Source organism: Carassius gibelio, chromosome B15 (genome assembly GCF_023724105.1).
Source record: "Carassius gibelio isolate Cgi1373 ecotype wild population from Czech Republic chromosome B15, carGib1.2-hapl.c, whole genome shotgun sequence".
NCBI lineage: Eukaryota > Metazoa > Chordata > Actinopteri > Cypriniformes > Cyprinidae > Carassius > Carassius gibelio.
The window spans coordinates 1347685-1364226 of NC_068410.1; the positions used below are offsets into that span (position 1 = coordinate 1347685).

At 45.0% G+C, this 16542-nt stretch overlaps 2 protein-coding genes across 2 annotated transcripts; one reads left to right on the top strand and one right to left on the bottom strand.

The window, feature by feature from the left end:
* The first annotated feature begins 830 nt into the window (after window positions 1-830).
* Window positions 831-2483, top strand: LOC127972310 (sarcolipin-like). Its single transcript, XM_052575734.1, has 2 exons — window positions 831-1050; window positions 2010-2483. The coding sequence occupies exon 2, from the start codon at window positions 2065-2067 to the stop codon at window positions 2161-2163; it is 99 nt and encodes a 32-aa protein (XP_052431694.1). The 5' UTR covers window positions 831-1050; window positions 2010-2064; the 3' UTR covers window positions 2164-2483.
* kbtbd3 (kelch repeat and BTB (POZ) domain containing 3) lies at window positions 2168-13071 on the bottom strand. Its single transcript, XM_052575709.1, has 4 exons — window positions 12898-13071; window positions 6525-6733; window positions 5998-6163; window positions 2168-5745 (listed from the first exon to the last, which is right to left on the bottom strand). Exons 2-4 carry the CDS (start codon window positions 6728-6730, stop codon window positions 4312-4314), a joined length of 1806 nt encoding a protein of 601 aa, XP_052431669.1. The 5' UTR covers window positions 6731-6733; window positions 12898-13071; the 3' UTR covers window positions 2168-4311.
* Between the last annotated feature and the right edge of the window lie 3471 nt (window positions 13072-16542).

Consider the following 16542-nt stretch of genomic DNA (forward strand, 5'->3'; position numbering starts at 1 on the left):
TTACATTTTACAATATTTTCACTTAGAAAATACATATCTGCACAAAAGCAGTCTTACGTCTCTGGGGTATATTTTTAGAAATACATAACAATACGGAATACTATAGATCAAAATTATTAATTTTTCTTTTATGTCAAAAATCATCAGGATATTTAGTAAAGATCATATTCCATGAAGATATTTAGTAAATCTCCTACTGTAAATATTTCAAAACTTAATGTTTGATTAGTAATTTTTTTTTGCTCCCTCAGATTCCAGATTTATAATAGTTGTATCTCAGACAAATATTGTCCTCCGAACAAACCACACATCACTGGAGAGATCATTTATTCAATTTTAAATAAAATTATGACTCTCAAACACACACACACACACCCTCTGTCACTCACACACACACTCACAAACACACACACACACAGCTTCACACACAGCTTCACACACACACACACACACACACTCTCTCTCTCTCTCTCACACATACAAACACACACACAAAATCTCTTTCTCTAACTCACACACACACACACACACAACACACACACACTCACACATGCACAGCTGCACACACATACACACTCTTTCTCTCACTCACACACACATACACTTTCTCTCACTAACTCACACACACACACACATACACACTCACTCACACATGCAAAGCTGCACACACACACACACACAAACTCACATGCAAACACAGACAAAATCTCTCTCACCCACACAGACACACAGTCTCTCTCACACACATACACACTCATACACACATACACGCCTCTTTCTGCATATTGTCAGTCATGCGTGTCACATGTGTGTTGAGGCTCAGAGGCGTCGGTCTGTAAACACTAGAGCTCAGCTCATCACTGGAGAGTTGATCCAGAACCCACAGCTGAGTCTCGCAGACGCTTTAATACTGTGACCTCAGCAATGCTGCTCCAATCCGGTCCGGTCCGGTCCGGCGGGGCTGCTTTAAGAGCTGAGAGATGTGACAGCTGGACTCACAGAGACTTTAAATCTGCTGCGTGACACACACTCCAGGGGAACCTTGTGCAGGTAAGAAGCATCCAGACGAGCCACATCTGCAGAAGTCTCTCATCACCCTTTCATCTAACTTAAGGCCATCTCAGTGCATCCTGGAGTTTAGACTGGTCTGGATGTATCATGTGTTGATTAGATGCACAAGCTTTTGCAGTTTTGCAGCATGCATTTCACTGTTCATGCAAACTCAGGTTCTGCTGTGCTCTGGTTTTCTCTCAGATCTGTGTTTGCTGCACTTTGCTGTTTGTGACACTCCTGCTGAATGATTGTGTGCTTGTAGTTTTAGTTTGAGGGGAAAATAACCTCCTTAAATATGTCAAAATCTTAGTTAGGAGACATTTGGGATGAAACTAGGATTTTAAACTAGTGTTTATGATTATTATAATTATTTTGTCAGAAACTGCATAAAATTAATCAAAAGTGAATCAGAAATGTTTCTTGAGCAGTAAATCATCATATTATTCTGATTTCTGAAGATCATGTGACACTGAAGACTGGAGGAATGATGCTGAAAATACAGCGGAGCATCACAGAAATACATTACACTTTAACACACATTCACACAGAAAACAGATGATTTAGATTCTAAAAATAAATCAGTATTTTTAATGTATATTTGATCAAATGAGCACAGCAGTGAGCAGAAGAGACTTTAAAAATATAAAAAAATTGTGCCAACCCCAAACCTCTGAAAAAAACAAAAACATTTTCTTGTCTATAATCATTAGAAATGATTTTATGTAGAAACAATAGTCTATGATATATGATAGGGACAGTAAACGTGCGTGTGAGTGTGTGTGTGTGTGTGTGTGTGTGTGATGATAGATTTGTGTTTGAAATTCAAAGCCAAACAGAGGGTGAAACTTGGACAGATAAACAGACTGCTGGCTTCATTTCTAAATGACCATCATACTAGTCTATTTTCCTCTCTCTCTCTCTCTCTCTCTCCCTCTCTCCCTCTGTCTCTGATCCAGATCCCCGATCTTCTCCAGTCTTCCAGCTGTCGTGTTTCTGCTCTGAACGGCTCAGATGGACCGATCCGCACAGGAGCTGTTTCTGAACTTTATGGTTGTGTTGATCACAGTTCTGATCATGTGGTTACTGGTCAAACAGTACCAGGATGCTTGAGGAGCTCATTCCTCCTCCTCCTCATCCTCATCATCGTCCTCAGCTGTGAAGATGAGCTCCAGCACCGGATGATGATGTTTCTGCAGACGGATGGAAGATCTGCCAGTCAGGATGGATCGTCTCATGATGCCTTCAAAAGCAGCACAGTTTGTCCGTATGGATTATTGTCATGTGTTAAATGTTAAATGCTTTGATACTCTGGATGTTTAATGTGATAAATTGGGAAAAACAGTCAAATTAACTGCCAAAGGAGTACCAGCAATGTTGTGAGTGAAGACATTGTTTTATTTGTTTAAATAAAGAACTCTTTGGCAATGCAACGGTGTGTGTTTGTGTGTTACAGCATCTCTAGATCCATGCATCAACTTTACATTAAGATACAGAAATACAATTTGCAGTGTTAGCTCAAAGATGTTAGTAGTTAATCTGAAAAACTGAATACATTAAATGTTCTCTAATGATGCACTTCAGTATATGTCTGATTAGATATGTGTGCAAATTTTGCTTTAAATCTCTTTTTCCTCACATAAAGCCTTCAAAAGATTTTTTTTAAATATAGTGCACAATATAGTGTTGTATGGAGAGTGCTCTTTTTATAGTAAAAGAGAAAAAAAAATGTGTTTAGAATGACATGAAGAACAGTTAAAGGAATCGTTCAGCCAAAAATTAAAATGATCCGAAATGCACTCACGCTCAGTTCATCTGAGATCAGGATGAGTTTGTTTCTTCATCAGGTTTGTAGAAATGTAGCATTGCATCAGTGTCTCATCAGTGGATGCTCTGCAGTGAATGGGTGCCGTCAGAATGAGAGTCCAAACAGCTGATAAAAACATCACAATAATCCACACGTAATCAGTGAACATCTGGAGAAGAAAAAAGCTGAGATCGACAATCTCAAAAGTCCTCATAATGCTGTTTGTAGTTGATGAACAGCATAGGAAACGTTTCTGTAACCTTAAAATAACATTATAATAGCGACAAGAAAACTGGACATTTCAATATTTTAGATACATTTCAAAACCTTTCCACATTTTGATATCTTTAATTTGTTACCTGGGAAGATGTTTTTAACTTCAAGCTGTTCTGAGTCCATAATCCATAATAACACTTCCTTTCAGAGTAAAAGTGTGGTCTGAATCAGGAGAGAAATCTGCACAGATCAAACAGCGTTAAACAGCTCTAAACCAATTTGTGTCTGGATTTTGATGTGAGAGACAACAGTAGATGCACTTTTTCACTGGAGGAAGTGTTATTATGGATTATAGACTAGATAGAGAGTATTTGAGTTAAAATCATCTTAATACTGGATGTGTTTCATCTTTTGTCTTCTCCAGATGTTCACTGATGGACTGGAGTGCTGTGGATTATTGGGATGTTTTTATCAGACTCTCATTCTGACGGCACCCATTCACTGCAGAGCATCCATCGATGAGACACTGGTGCAGTGCTACATTTCTACAAACCTGATGAAGACACAAACTCATCCTGATCTCAGAAGGACTGAGAGTGAGCACATCCTCATTTTTGGGTGAACTATTCCTTTAAATCATGGCTGCAATTTACTTTTCATTACCTCGTTTACAAAAACGAATTAGTGCATCACGGCCTCAATAAAGTTGATGGGTTCACGCTGGATTCCAGGGGCCTCATTCATTTATAAAGTGTGTGTGTGCTCAGATTTGATCTTAGAGTGTGTGTGTGTGCTTACAAAAAGCTGATTTGGCAAATGCTTAGCCTCCTGTCAGGGTCTGAGATGACTTACGCACTTTTTCTTGTTCGAGTACTGCAGGTTTTTGGAAATGTAAGCTTTTTTTAAAGCTCGCTGTTCTAAATTAAAGAATCTGGATGATGACTAGTGATCTTATATATATTAATGACTATAATTGAGAGTTGTTTACAAGGCAGAGAGCTGAAACTATAAAATTGAAGATCATTATTTTAATTTATGCGCATCTTGATTTTTCCATCCCGTGGTTTTTATGCGATATTCCAAAATGCGCATAAAAATAGGTGGCTGGAAACATAGCTGCCTCCCATTCCTACTCGGAGGAAATACACCTGACGCATGCATATTTAAGAGATCATTTAAAGATCAAATTTAGGATGGTTCTGCGCAACATTTTATAAGTGAGGCCCCAGATGTCTGATTCAGGGTGTTTCTGCGGTTTCTCTTCTCCATGGATCTCTGTAGCGGTTGAAGCTCAGCACTTGACAGTGAAACTCCGTCAGCGCTCGAGGCATCGGCGAAACCTCCTGCCATTCGGACCGTCCGCTGTGGTACACCTGCACCTCGTCCGTAATCTCATCGGGAGAATAATCGCCACCCAGGATGTAGATCTTATCCCGCACGCCAATGGCACCCGCATTGAACCCAGCGCATTCGAAGGAGCCTTCACCTTTCCAAACGCAACTGTCCGGACAGAAGCTGTAGACTTTATACGTAGAAAGATCGCATAGATAGAGCGTGTCATTGATGGACACTGATTTGACAAGCGTTGCGTGGAAGAACTGGCCGAACTCTGCCACTAGTTGGCACCACTGATCCGCAACAGCATCGTAGCGGAAGAAACAGTCGAGTGAAGGATTAAATGCTTCGGTAATCTCCACCTCGGATCCGAGCGTGTAAATGATGCTTCCGCATGCGCTCACTTCCGGAAAGTAGATTCCTTTGGGAAGAGGGCTAACGGAAGTCCAAACGCCGCTTAGAGGATCAAAGTATTCAACATCCAGAATGCTGCAAGCGTTGCGTGTTTTCCCGCCAATTACGTAAATGCGATTTAGAGCGGTGACGGATGCATGTATCGTCCGCGGGTGGTGCATGGACAGAACTGGTGTGAAGCTGTGTGTGATGGGACAGTAGCACCAGACTTCGTCCATCGCATCATGCTGATGCGCAGCGATGTGCAGGCGAATAGTGCGACGACATTCTCCACGGCATCCGCCAATGATGAAGAGTTTTTCTCCGAAACTGGTGAAAGATGATCCAGGCCGGTCTAAAATCAGAGCTGCGTCGTTTGGAAGCTCCTTCCAGAGATCCGCACCAATGTTGTAGCAGAACGCATGCCGAATCTCTCCGCCATCCTCTGTTTTGTGCACAAAAATATAGCTGGATGTCGTAGAAGGCCGAGCATCGCAAAACAAGCCACTGAATCGATGAACGTCTGCGAGAGCTTGTTTAATCGTGCTAATGCTGCATCCATCTGCGCTCAGCAGCCGCTTGGCCTCCTCCAGCGCAGACGGACGCAGATGGTGTAGACGGACCTGCGGAAGCAGCTTTGGCAGAAGGATTTTGCGCGACTGCGGCTCGTGTTGCATCCAGCGGAGCAGCGCATGCAGGACGCTTTCTTCATCCGGGACATTGAGAGCATCTGAAGACAGACAGTGCTCCAAGACGCACACCGGCATCTCCAGAAAGTCTGGAGCGGAGGAAAGTGCGTGGAAGTTTTGCGTGACGAAGTCAGTTGCGCGACGCAGGAGATGCGAGGAGCCGTAACCCTCAGCGAGCGCTAACAGCTGCAGGCAGTTGGAGAGATCCAGCATTTGGACCAGGAAGTCACTGCAAGCGCGAGAGAGGAAGCCCACCTGAATGAAGGAAAGACACGATAACGCTGTTAACGTAAGTTATCCCATCTTACAACGCAAAGTCACATTACTTTTTCAATGCGCATTGAGGTATTTATTCGATGTGTTTCCACCATTGTTTATGCATATTATTATATTATTATTATCTGATGACGAAAACCCCTTTTACTTTGTGTGCAGTGCAATAAAAACAACTAAATCTTCCTCTAATGATAACAATAATAATGCGACACATCATGTCTTCTGTCTCACCTGCAGGAAAGAGGCCAGTTGAAACAGCATGTCCACATTGTCTTCTCTGATTTCTATTTTACCAGAATACGCAAAATCCAGGAAGGTGTGGATGGCCTGCGTCGAGAGGTTACTGAGGGTCACGGTGCCGTCATCACGCTCCCGCATGTCCAGCTCAAACATCGCCCTGTTTTTTAAATTAATACTTTTAATCAGCAAGGAAGCATTAAATTGATCAAAATTGTCAGTGAAGACATTTATATTGTTACAAAAAAATTATATTTCAAATAAATGCTGTTTTTTTTTTTACTTTCTATTCATCTGTGAATCCTAAAAAATAAGATGCATTACAGTTTCCACAAAAAAATTGTGCAGCACGAAATGTTTCTTGAGCAGTAAATCATCATATTATTCTGATTTCTGAAGATCATGTGACACTGAAGACTGGAGGAATGATGCTGGAAATACAGCGGAGCATCACAGAAATAAATGACAGATATTCACACAGAAAACTGTTTTATTCATCTGTTGTTATGTGAAGTGTTCACCTGAAGAAGTCGCTGCATGCGGCGAGAACACAGCGGTGACACGGCAGCGTCTCCTCCTGCACACGGATGCTGAAGTCGAACAGAACTCCTCTCTCTCTGAAACCTTGAAGAACACCGAGCACCTGCTGACCGTGTGACTCAGACACCAGGAACACTGACCGCTGCTCCGACACGCCGTTACACAGAGACCCACCGGACACCTCCATCAGCTGGAGAACAACCAGCTTCATTTCACAATGCTCCCTGATTCAAAGCTGCATTGTATCAGCTATGGATGCCCTGCAGTGAATGGGTGCCGTCAGAATGAGTCCAAACAGCTGATAAAAACATCCCAATAATCCACAAGTAATAGAGTCTATAATCCAGATGTTCACTGATGGACTGCAGTGCTGTGGATTATTGTGATGTTTTTATCAGACTCTCATTTTGACGGCACCCATTCACTGCAGAGCATCCATCGATGAGACACTGATGCAATGCTACATTTCTACAAACCTGATGAAGAAACAAACTCATCAACATCTCTGATGAACTGAGCAAGAGCACATTTTCACCAATAAACCTTCACCAATAAAGGAACAACTATTCCAATAAAATATTGTGCTAACACACAAACCCTAACCATTATCTAGTTCCAAAATCAAAACTAAACTATCGTTTGATATGAACTGAACAAAAATGATGATTCAGTATTCAGTGTACTTTAAAAATCTCAATCAATTGAGCCTGCTTTTCATAATTCAGACAAACAGTAAAACTGTCAGGAACACAACTGGACACAGATGCAGGTATGGTGTGAGAATTTATTCAAAAAAGTCCAAAAGAAAAACTCCCTCCAACTAACAAAAACAGGCCGGGAAATAATAGAAAAATGTCCAGCAGGAAAATAAGAGGCTTGAATGTCCTTTCGTAAACACCCGGCAGGGGGCGCCCGATGGCGCGGCCGCGTAGGAAGTGGAGGAGGGAGGAGAACACGAGCGAGCCCGTCACGGAGCAAACCAAAAACACTTCTGAGGAATGTAGGGGTCCGGTCTAGTAAATGAGGGAGGGGAAAAAATAGAAAAAGCAAAACAAAACCAGAAGCAGCAGACAATGGCACGACAGAGCAGGACTAGACAGAAGGACTACACATGGGCTGTAGTCGAACGACGATCTGGCACCGATTGGCGCGACAGACGGGAATAAATAGAGGAAGAGATGGACAAACATTGAATGCAGGTGAGTGGAGTCAAACAATTAGAAGCGGAAACTGTAGTAATGAGGGGGAGGGAGGAACGCCACAGATAGGTGCAAGACGAACGATCAAAACCAAAACAAAACACCATGTGAGCATGAAATGACGACATAAACAAAAACACACACCGAAAAACAGGGTGATCAGACAGCTGACATGACAGTACCCCCCCTCTGACGGACGCCACCAGGCGCCACAGGAAGGGGCTCACCTCGTCGCCGGTAGAAGTCCTCGACCAGTGTCCGATCCAAGATGTCCCGGGCCGGGACCCAGCTCCTCTCCTCTGGGCCATAGCCCTCCCAGTCCACAAGGTATTGAAAGCCCCGCCCCCTACGTCGGACATCTAGCAACTTCCTCACCGTATAGACCGGGGAGCCATCCACTAGACGGGGGGGAGGGGGGGATGGGGCAGATGGAACAAGATGGGAATGGAACACAGGTTTAACCCTGGAAACATGGAAAACAGGGTGTACCCGACCAAGCGTGGTAGGGAGCTTGAGCTGCACCGCCGCCGGACTCAGGACCTTGGTGATCCGGTATGGGCCAATGAACCTGGGTGCCAACTTGCGTGAGGCTACCCTGAGAGGCAGGTCCTTGGTGGAAAGCCATACCCTTTGACCACACACATAGCGGGGGGCAGGAGTCCGGTGACGATCGGCCGCTGCTTTGGTCCGCCTACTAGCCTGGGCCAAGGCCGCCTTAGCTTTCTCCCAGGTGCGTCGACACCGTCGGACAAAAGCCAAAGCAGACGGGACCGCAGCTTCGGGTTCCTGTGTGGGAAACAAGGGAGGTTGATAACCAACAGAACACTGGAATGGGGACATACCTGTGGCAGAAGCCGGAAGGGAGTTATGGGCGTATTCTACCCAGGACAGCTGTTGACACCAGGAGTTGGGATTGTGGGATGCCAGGCAGCGAAGAGTGCGTTCCAAATCCTGGTTTGCCCGCACGGACTGCCCGTTGGTCTGGGGATGGAAACCTGATGACAGACTCGTAGAGGCCCCGATCTGCCGACAGAACTCCCTCCAAAACCGAGAGACAAACTGGGGACCCCTATCGGAGACCACATCGACCGGAAGACCATGAATCCGGAATATGTGATCAACCATCACCTGAGCAGTCTCTTTGGCAGAGGGGAGCTTGGGAAGGGGAATGAAATGGGCCGTCTTAGAGAAACGGTCCACCACCGTAAGAATGACGGTGTTACCCATGGATTCTGGGAGGCCAGTGACAAAATCAAGGGCCAAATGTGACCAGGGGCGGGAAGGGATGGGCAACGGGTGGAGCAGACCAACGGGGGGCGCATTGGAAGTCTTGTTCTGAGCGCACACAGAGCAGGCAGCCACGAACTGCCTGACATCCTTGGCCATGGATGGCCACCAAAATCGCTGACGGATGGCAGCCAGCGACCTCCGGACTCCTGGATGACAGACTAGCCTGGACGAGTGACCCCACTGGATCACTTCAGAGCGCAACTTGGTGGGAACAAACAGATTACCCGCTGGACCCCCCTTCGGCACAGGACCCTTAAGTAGAGCCTCCTCTACTCGTCTCTCAATGTCCCAAGAGAGGGATGCCACCACCACCCCTTTGGGCAAGATGGTGTCTGCAGACTCCCTCCCCTCAGGAGCCTCGAAAAGACGAGAGAGTGCATCGGGCTTGATATTCTTGGACCCGGGCCTGTATGACAGGGTGAAATTGAACCGACCAAAGAAGAGGGCCCAGCGAGCCTGTCGGGAGCTCAGCCTCCTGGCCGAACGGATGTACTCGAGGTTCTTATGATCCGTCCAGACCAGGAAGGGCTGAGCTGCGCCCTCCAACCAGTGACGCCACTCCCCCAAAGCCAGCCTGACTGCCAACAACTCCCGATTACCTATGTCGTAATTCCGTTCTGGGGGACTCAGGCGGTGGGAGAAGAAGGCACAGGGATGCACCTTACCATCTTCGTGTGACCGCTGAGATAGGACCGCGCCCACACCGACATCTGAGGCATCCACCTCAACAATGAATTGACGTTCAGGGTCTGGAATAGACAAGACAGGAGCAGAGATAAAACGGGACTTTAATTTATCAAAGGCCTCCTGTGCCCCAGTATTCCACTTGAACAGTACCTTGGGAGAGGTGAGTGCCGTTAAAGGTGCAGCAATCTGACCAAAGTTCCGGATAAACCGCCGATAGAAGTTGGCAAACCCCAGGAACCGCTGCAGAGCTTTACGAGAGTCAGGAGCTGGCCACTCGGCAACGGCCCTTACCTTACAGGGGTCGGCTTTGATCTCCCCTGCCGAAACAACGAACCCCAGGAACGGAACCGACTGGGCATGGAAAACGCACTTCTCCGCCTTAACATAGAGCTGGTTCTCCAGCAGCCGTTGTAACACCTGGCGAACATGCTGAGTGTGTACCTGCAGAGATGGGGAAAATATCAAGATATCATCAAGATACACGAAGACGAATTGATTCACCATGTCTCTCAACACGTCGTTAACCAGGGCCTGGAAGACAGCTGGGGCGTTGGTCAGACCAAATGGTAAGACCCGGTACTCAAAGTGTCCCGTGGGCGTGTTGAAAGCTGTCTTCCACTCATCCCCCTCACGTATACGAACCAGGTGGTAGGCATTTCGAAGGTCCAGCTTGGTGAAGACCTTGGCTCCCTGCAATAGCTCAAAGGCAGACGACATAAGAGGCAAGGGGTACCTGTTCTTAATAGTGATGTCATTCAGGCCTCGGTAATCTATACAAGGACGCAAGGAGCCATCCTTCTTCTTGACAAAGAAGAAGCCAGCACCTGCAGGAGATGAAGAGGGTCGGATGAGACCGGCTTTGAGGGATTCATTAATGTATTTGTCCATGGCCTCTCTTTCAGGGCCTGAAAGGGAAAACAAGTGACCCTTGGGCGGAGAAGTGCCTGGGAGGAGCTCAATGGCACAGTCATAAGGACGATGTGGAGGTAACGAGGTGGCCCGGGACTTACAAAACACCTGGCACAGGTCGTGGTACTCCACTGGGACCCCCTTCAAATCAGCAGCCTCCACCTGTAAGACAGGACACACAGACACAGGAAAAGAGGCAGCACCCAAACAAGACGCATGACAAAACTTACTCCAAGACAAGACAGAGTTGCTCGACCAATCCACGTGGGGGCCATGTTGCACCAACCACGGGTGCCCCAGGACAATGGGAGCACTCGGGGATTCAAGAAGGTACAGCGTGGTTACCTCGCGGTGATTGCCCGAGACTATTAGACTGACAGGAGGGGTAGCATAGGAGACAGTGGTGATCAAAGTGCCATTCAATGAACGGGCAGGAATAGGTTCAGGAAGAGGAATGACAGGAATCCCCCAACGGGTGGCTAGGGAGAGGTCCATAAAGTTGCCCTCAGCTCCCGAGTCAACCAGTGCTGCACAGGAGTTAGAAATATCACCAAACTGAATTGAGACAGGAAGGAGAGTGCGAGAGGAGGGGGAATGCAATAAAGGGGTAGCGCTCACCAGGATCCCCCTCTTTACTGGTGAGCCTTGACTTTTAACGGACAGCCTGCTGCGAAGTGACCGGACTTGCCACAATACAGACATAGCCCTTGGGTGAGTCTTTGCTGCTTCTGTTGCGGAGTGAGCCGCAGGCGCCCCACCTGCATAGGCTCCGGCTCAGTGGCTTCGGTGGGGGAAACAGGTGACGACTCCTCGGTCCTCCAGGGTGGACGAACTGCCAGGCGCTGACGGCGGCGGCGAAGGCGACCCTCGATCCGCAACGCCATATTAACGAGATCGTCAAAGTCCCGTGGCAAGTCCTGAGTGGCCAGCTCATCCTGGATGTCATCATCAAGCCCTGCACGGAACATAGCTCGACAGGCCCCCTCATTCCAATCGCAGGTCGCTGCCAGAGTCTTAAAATGAATAGCGTAGTCCGTTACTGAGCGACCCGCCTGACGGAGCCGTGCTAGCTGGTCAGCCGCTTCCTGACCTCTGGCAGAGCGGTCAAATAGCCTCTCCATCTCCTGGCGGAAATCCTTAAAAGAGGCGCAACAAGGGGCTTGAGTCTCCCAGACGGAAGTACCCCAGTCTCTAGCTTTACCAGTTAGAAGAGTCAATACATAAGCCACTTTGGACATCTCAAGAGCGTATGTGCGTGGCTGCAAGGCAAACACCACCGAACACTGGGACAAGAAGGCCCGGCAGGAATTGGGGTCTCCATCGTAGGGTGGTGGGTTATTGCATCGGGGCTCAAGCTCATGGCGAGGAAGATGGTGAGCTGCACCACCCTTTGCAGCCTCTCGTTGCAGCTCTTGGATGCGGGTGGTCAGCTCAGCCACTTGGTTGGTTAAGAACTCCACCTCCCTTGTGGTGTTCGTCAATCTGGCTTCGTGCTGGCCTAAAAGAACACCCTGCTGGGTGACTGCGGTTCTGACAGGATCTGCGCCTGCTGTGTCCATCTTGGCCAGATCGTTCTGTCAGGAACACAACTGGACACAGATGCAGGTATGGTGTGAGAATTTATTCAAAAAAGTCCAAAAGAAAAACTCCCTCCAACTAACAAAAACAGGCCGGGAAATAATAGAAAAATGTCCAGCAGGAAAATAAGAGGCTTGAATGTCCTTTCGTAAACACCCGGCAGGGGGCGCCCGATGGCGCGGCCGCGTAGGAAGTGGAGGAGGGAGGAGAACACGAGCGAGCCCGTCACGGAGCAAACCAAAAACACTTCTGAGGAATGTAGGGGTCCGGTCTAGTAAATGAGGGAGGGGAAAAAATAGAAAAAGCAAAACAAAACCAGAAGCAGCAGACAATGGCACGACAGAGCAGGACTAGACAGAAGGACTACACATGGGCTGTAGTCGAACGACGATCTGGCACCGATTGGCGCGACAGACGGGAATAAATAGAGGAAGAGATGGACAAACATTGAATGCAGGTGAGTGGAGTCAAACAATTAGAAGCGGAAACTGTAGTAATGAGGGGGAGGGAGGAACGCCACAGATAGGTGCAAGACGAACGATCAAAACCAAAACAAAACACCATGTGAGCATGAAATGACGACATAAACAAAAACACACACCGAAAAACAGGGTGATCAGACAGCTGACATGACAAAAACCCTTTACAGTCATATCCATGATGATAATGAATGTAAACAGAGCTGAAGTACCTTAATTATCCCTTGATCACACCTCAAACATCAGACACAAAACAGGGTGTTCTTCTCCTCCGTGTGCATATGGCTTTATACATGTAAAAGCTTCAAAGTCTCCAAGAGATGAAGGCGTTTAGACGGAGAGATGATTGACACACTCACGCTTCAGAACACTGGACAGCGCTCCGGCTCCACTGCGCATGCGCCGGCGCAGAACGCGCGATGACGTGCACGGGTGACGTACTGCAGGATTTAATCGCTGTATTAAACCTTCAAATAACAAGCAGGCATCGTCATCTTTCCATTGTAAAACAAATTAACGATAAATCTTATTCAATAAATTAAATTTCGTAGTGCAGGACGTTTTCTCGTTTTTATTTATTCACTTATTTTTATTAGTGTTTACGTCATTCATTACCAGTTCTGAAAAAATCTAAATATTGAGAAAATCATCTTTAAAGTTGTTCAAATGATATTCTTAACAATGCATATTACTAATCAAACATTAAGTTTTGGTACAGTAGGATATTTTCATGAACATGATCTTAATATCTTAATAATTTTTGGCAATTGTTACCAATACAATAGATTGTTGTCTATTGTTACAAATATACCCCAGAGACTTAAGACTGCTTTTGTGCTGCAGGGACACAGATTATAATTTATAAATGCATATTTTAAACATCGAATTTAATTATAGAATCACATTTGTATGGAAGCTTGTTTCTGCCAGTGGAAAAAAAAAAAAAAGCTAGCTGTTAATTTTTAATTGATCTTTTTTTTTCTTTTGATTATTAATTTATATCTCACAATTCTGAGAAATAAGTCAGAATTGCAAGATGCACATTTTGAATTCTAAGGGGAAAATAACTGTAATGGTGAAATAAACATGCAAGTCAGCAATTATCTTTTCATTTTGTGGCAGAATTAAAAGATGAGGGGAAAAAAATTGTGTGCAAAATGCACAAAATAAAAATAAATCTAAAGAATAAAAAAAGTGTCATATTTATATATACTTCTCAAAGTATAAACTGCTACATTTATAAGAAAACAAATTAAAAACAAAGTAAAACAAACAAACAAATCCAAAATCAGCTGCATAACTGTGATTTTAATGAAATGAAGACTCCAAATTTCTTTACTGAAATGAGTTTATTGTAAAATTCAATCAAGCTGAAACTCAGGCATGCGTGTGTGAGTGTGTGTGTGTGTGTGTGTGATTGTGAATGTGAGTGTGTGTTCACCTGTTCTGTGCTATCCTTTCTGCAGGAGTTTGTATGTGTGTGAGTGTGTGTGTGTGTGTGTGTGTGTGTGTGTGTGTGTGTGTGTGTGTGTGAGTGTCTGTGCGTGCGTCTGTGTCTGTGCGTGCGTCTGTGTCTGTGCGTGCATGCGCATGTGCGTGCGTGTGTGTGTGTGTCTGTGCGTGCGTGTGTGTGTGTGTGTGTGTGTGTGTGTGTCTGTGCGTGCATGCACGCGTGTGTGTGTGTGTGTGTACCCATAAGCTCTGGAAGTGGCAGGTCTCCAGCAGGTTCCCCAGGTACAGGATTACTTTCCATATAAATAAATAGACATAAATTAGGCCTAAGCCTAGTACTTGACCAATTTTTTTTGTCATACTATTGCCTGCCCTGAGCTTTGTCCTTGAAAGCACTTCATATAGAATACAGTACACAGTACATGACACAATCTAACACGTGGTGTTTTAACAGTCAATTATTATGATGGCCTCTCTGTAATGTCTGACTATTAAAATGTCATATGTCTCAGTCAACATTACAATACTATGTAAAAATGAAGAGATGTACTCATAACATGTATAGTGGGGTAACGTTAAACAGGCTGACTGTGAGCATGTGACAGTTAAAACTTTAAGATTATTTTAACTGAATTAAAATGGTAAAACAATGAGTAACAGGCTTTCATAACGAATATGCTACAGTATGTTGTGCTGTCAATAAGTCAACACAAGCTTACCAGTCATGCAACAGTTCCGTTAAACGAATGTGCTAACAATTCGTTTTACAGCATTAGAGGCTAATATATGATGGTTATATGCATTCAAGACTATTTAGCAAATCACGATCACTTCGGCTACATTAACTTTTCAATGAAATGCATCACAATTGTTTTTAAAGTTGAACGAATAAGAATTGATTTACATTTGATACTCACACTCTGATTGTCATCCATCTTCGCTGGTCCTTTAAATCTGTAGGTGGCATAGTCACTAAAAAAGTAGGGTTTTAGGATTACGTTCCTGAAAATGCAGCCTCCGGTTCTGCAGGCAGATGCTACTCAGATGGCTATACTAGATAGATGGAATTTGTGTAGTTAGATAATGATGGGGAGGTTTTAGGAACACTGGCCATATGTCCCAAGACACTGTATTGCGCAAAGAGGACTCAACGGCATGTGACACCCCCAGAAAATTTTAATGGGGTGTCCAGATGAGGCCACTGTAAATCTTGGGGTGGCACACCAAAAAAATGTTATCAAGCAAATGCAATCAGTATCAGCAAAATTGATCTTTGCAATGCATCTGAAGTGGCATTTAGATGTTTCTACACAGTGTTTAATGCAGCTCTGTGGGACACTGATACTTTAACATGCAGTTACAAATGAATAAATAATAGTTTGATATTTTAAACATAAACCATTGAAAACTGATGGTTGAAATTATTTAAAAAATGAAAAGGTACCTTAAATGTGAAATAAAAACCGCCAGTAGGTGTCAGCGAGTTAATAAGTGAGTCATTGCGATTGAACCGTTTAAACGGTTTATTCATTCAGGAACGAAACACTGTCATGTTAGTCAGAGACGCAAAACAGTGGCTGTGTTTGGAATGAATTTTGTTTTAAAGGCATAAACGGGGAATATGTTGTCTGTTATAGAATGAGCTATGGTTTATTGACATGTAGGGGGCGATCTATTGCAGTTTGACTTGGCTTAAATACAGACCTCATCCTCGACATTGGAACCATAGACAGTAAAAGTAACACAGTCCTTCGACGGATGTCGATGACGTAGCATCCTCGAAATACTGACTTCCGAGGATCCTTCCTTGACATTGAAACACCTCAGGTAAACCGAAGGCTTGCAGTCATTGCCAGTGACGCCATTACATCGAGCACAAAAGAATCGATGAACCGTTTTCTTCAACCAGTTTATTGAATCGAACTGTCAGAAAGAACTACTGATGCAACCGGTTTTCGACTCGAGAACGAGTCACATACCACAGGGGTCACCACTTGGGGGTGCCCTGCTCATCAGCACTACGGACCAGGGCCGGCTTGGCCGAACTGCTGGACGGGGCGCAAAATTGCAGAATAAAAACAAAAAAAGTTAATTAAATGTATGTATCGTATTATGAAAGCTGTACACTTACTGTGCACTGGTTATAGCGCTTTAAATGATGGGGTAAAAGCCCCCCTGGCGGTTGTAGGCTATAAATGATCATATATGTATAATCTTTGACTTTTATTATGAAAAGAACACCCAAGCCATCGGGATCGGCTTTCCGAAAAAAAAGGAAGGAGGAGGAAGAAAAACGGCCCAAAGCAGAGGTAACTTAAGTAGACTAACGTTATATCATCAAGCTCACAGCCTACCCGGAGGAGATAAAGATGAGGTTGACCAACAACTTTTTACAGCTTAACAGT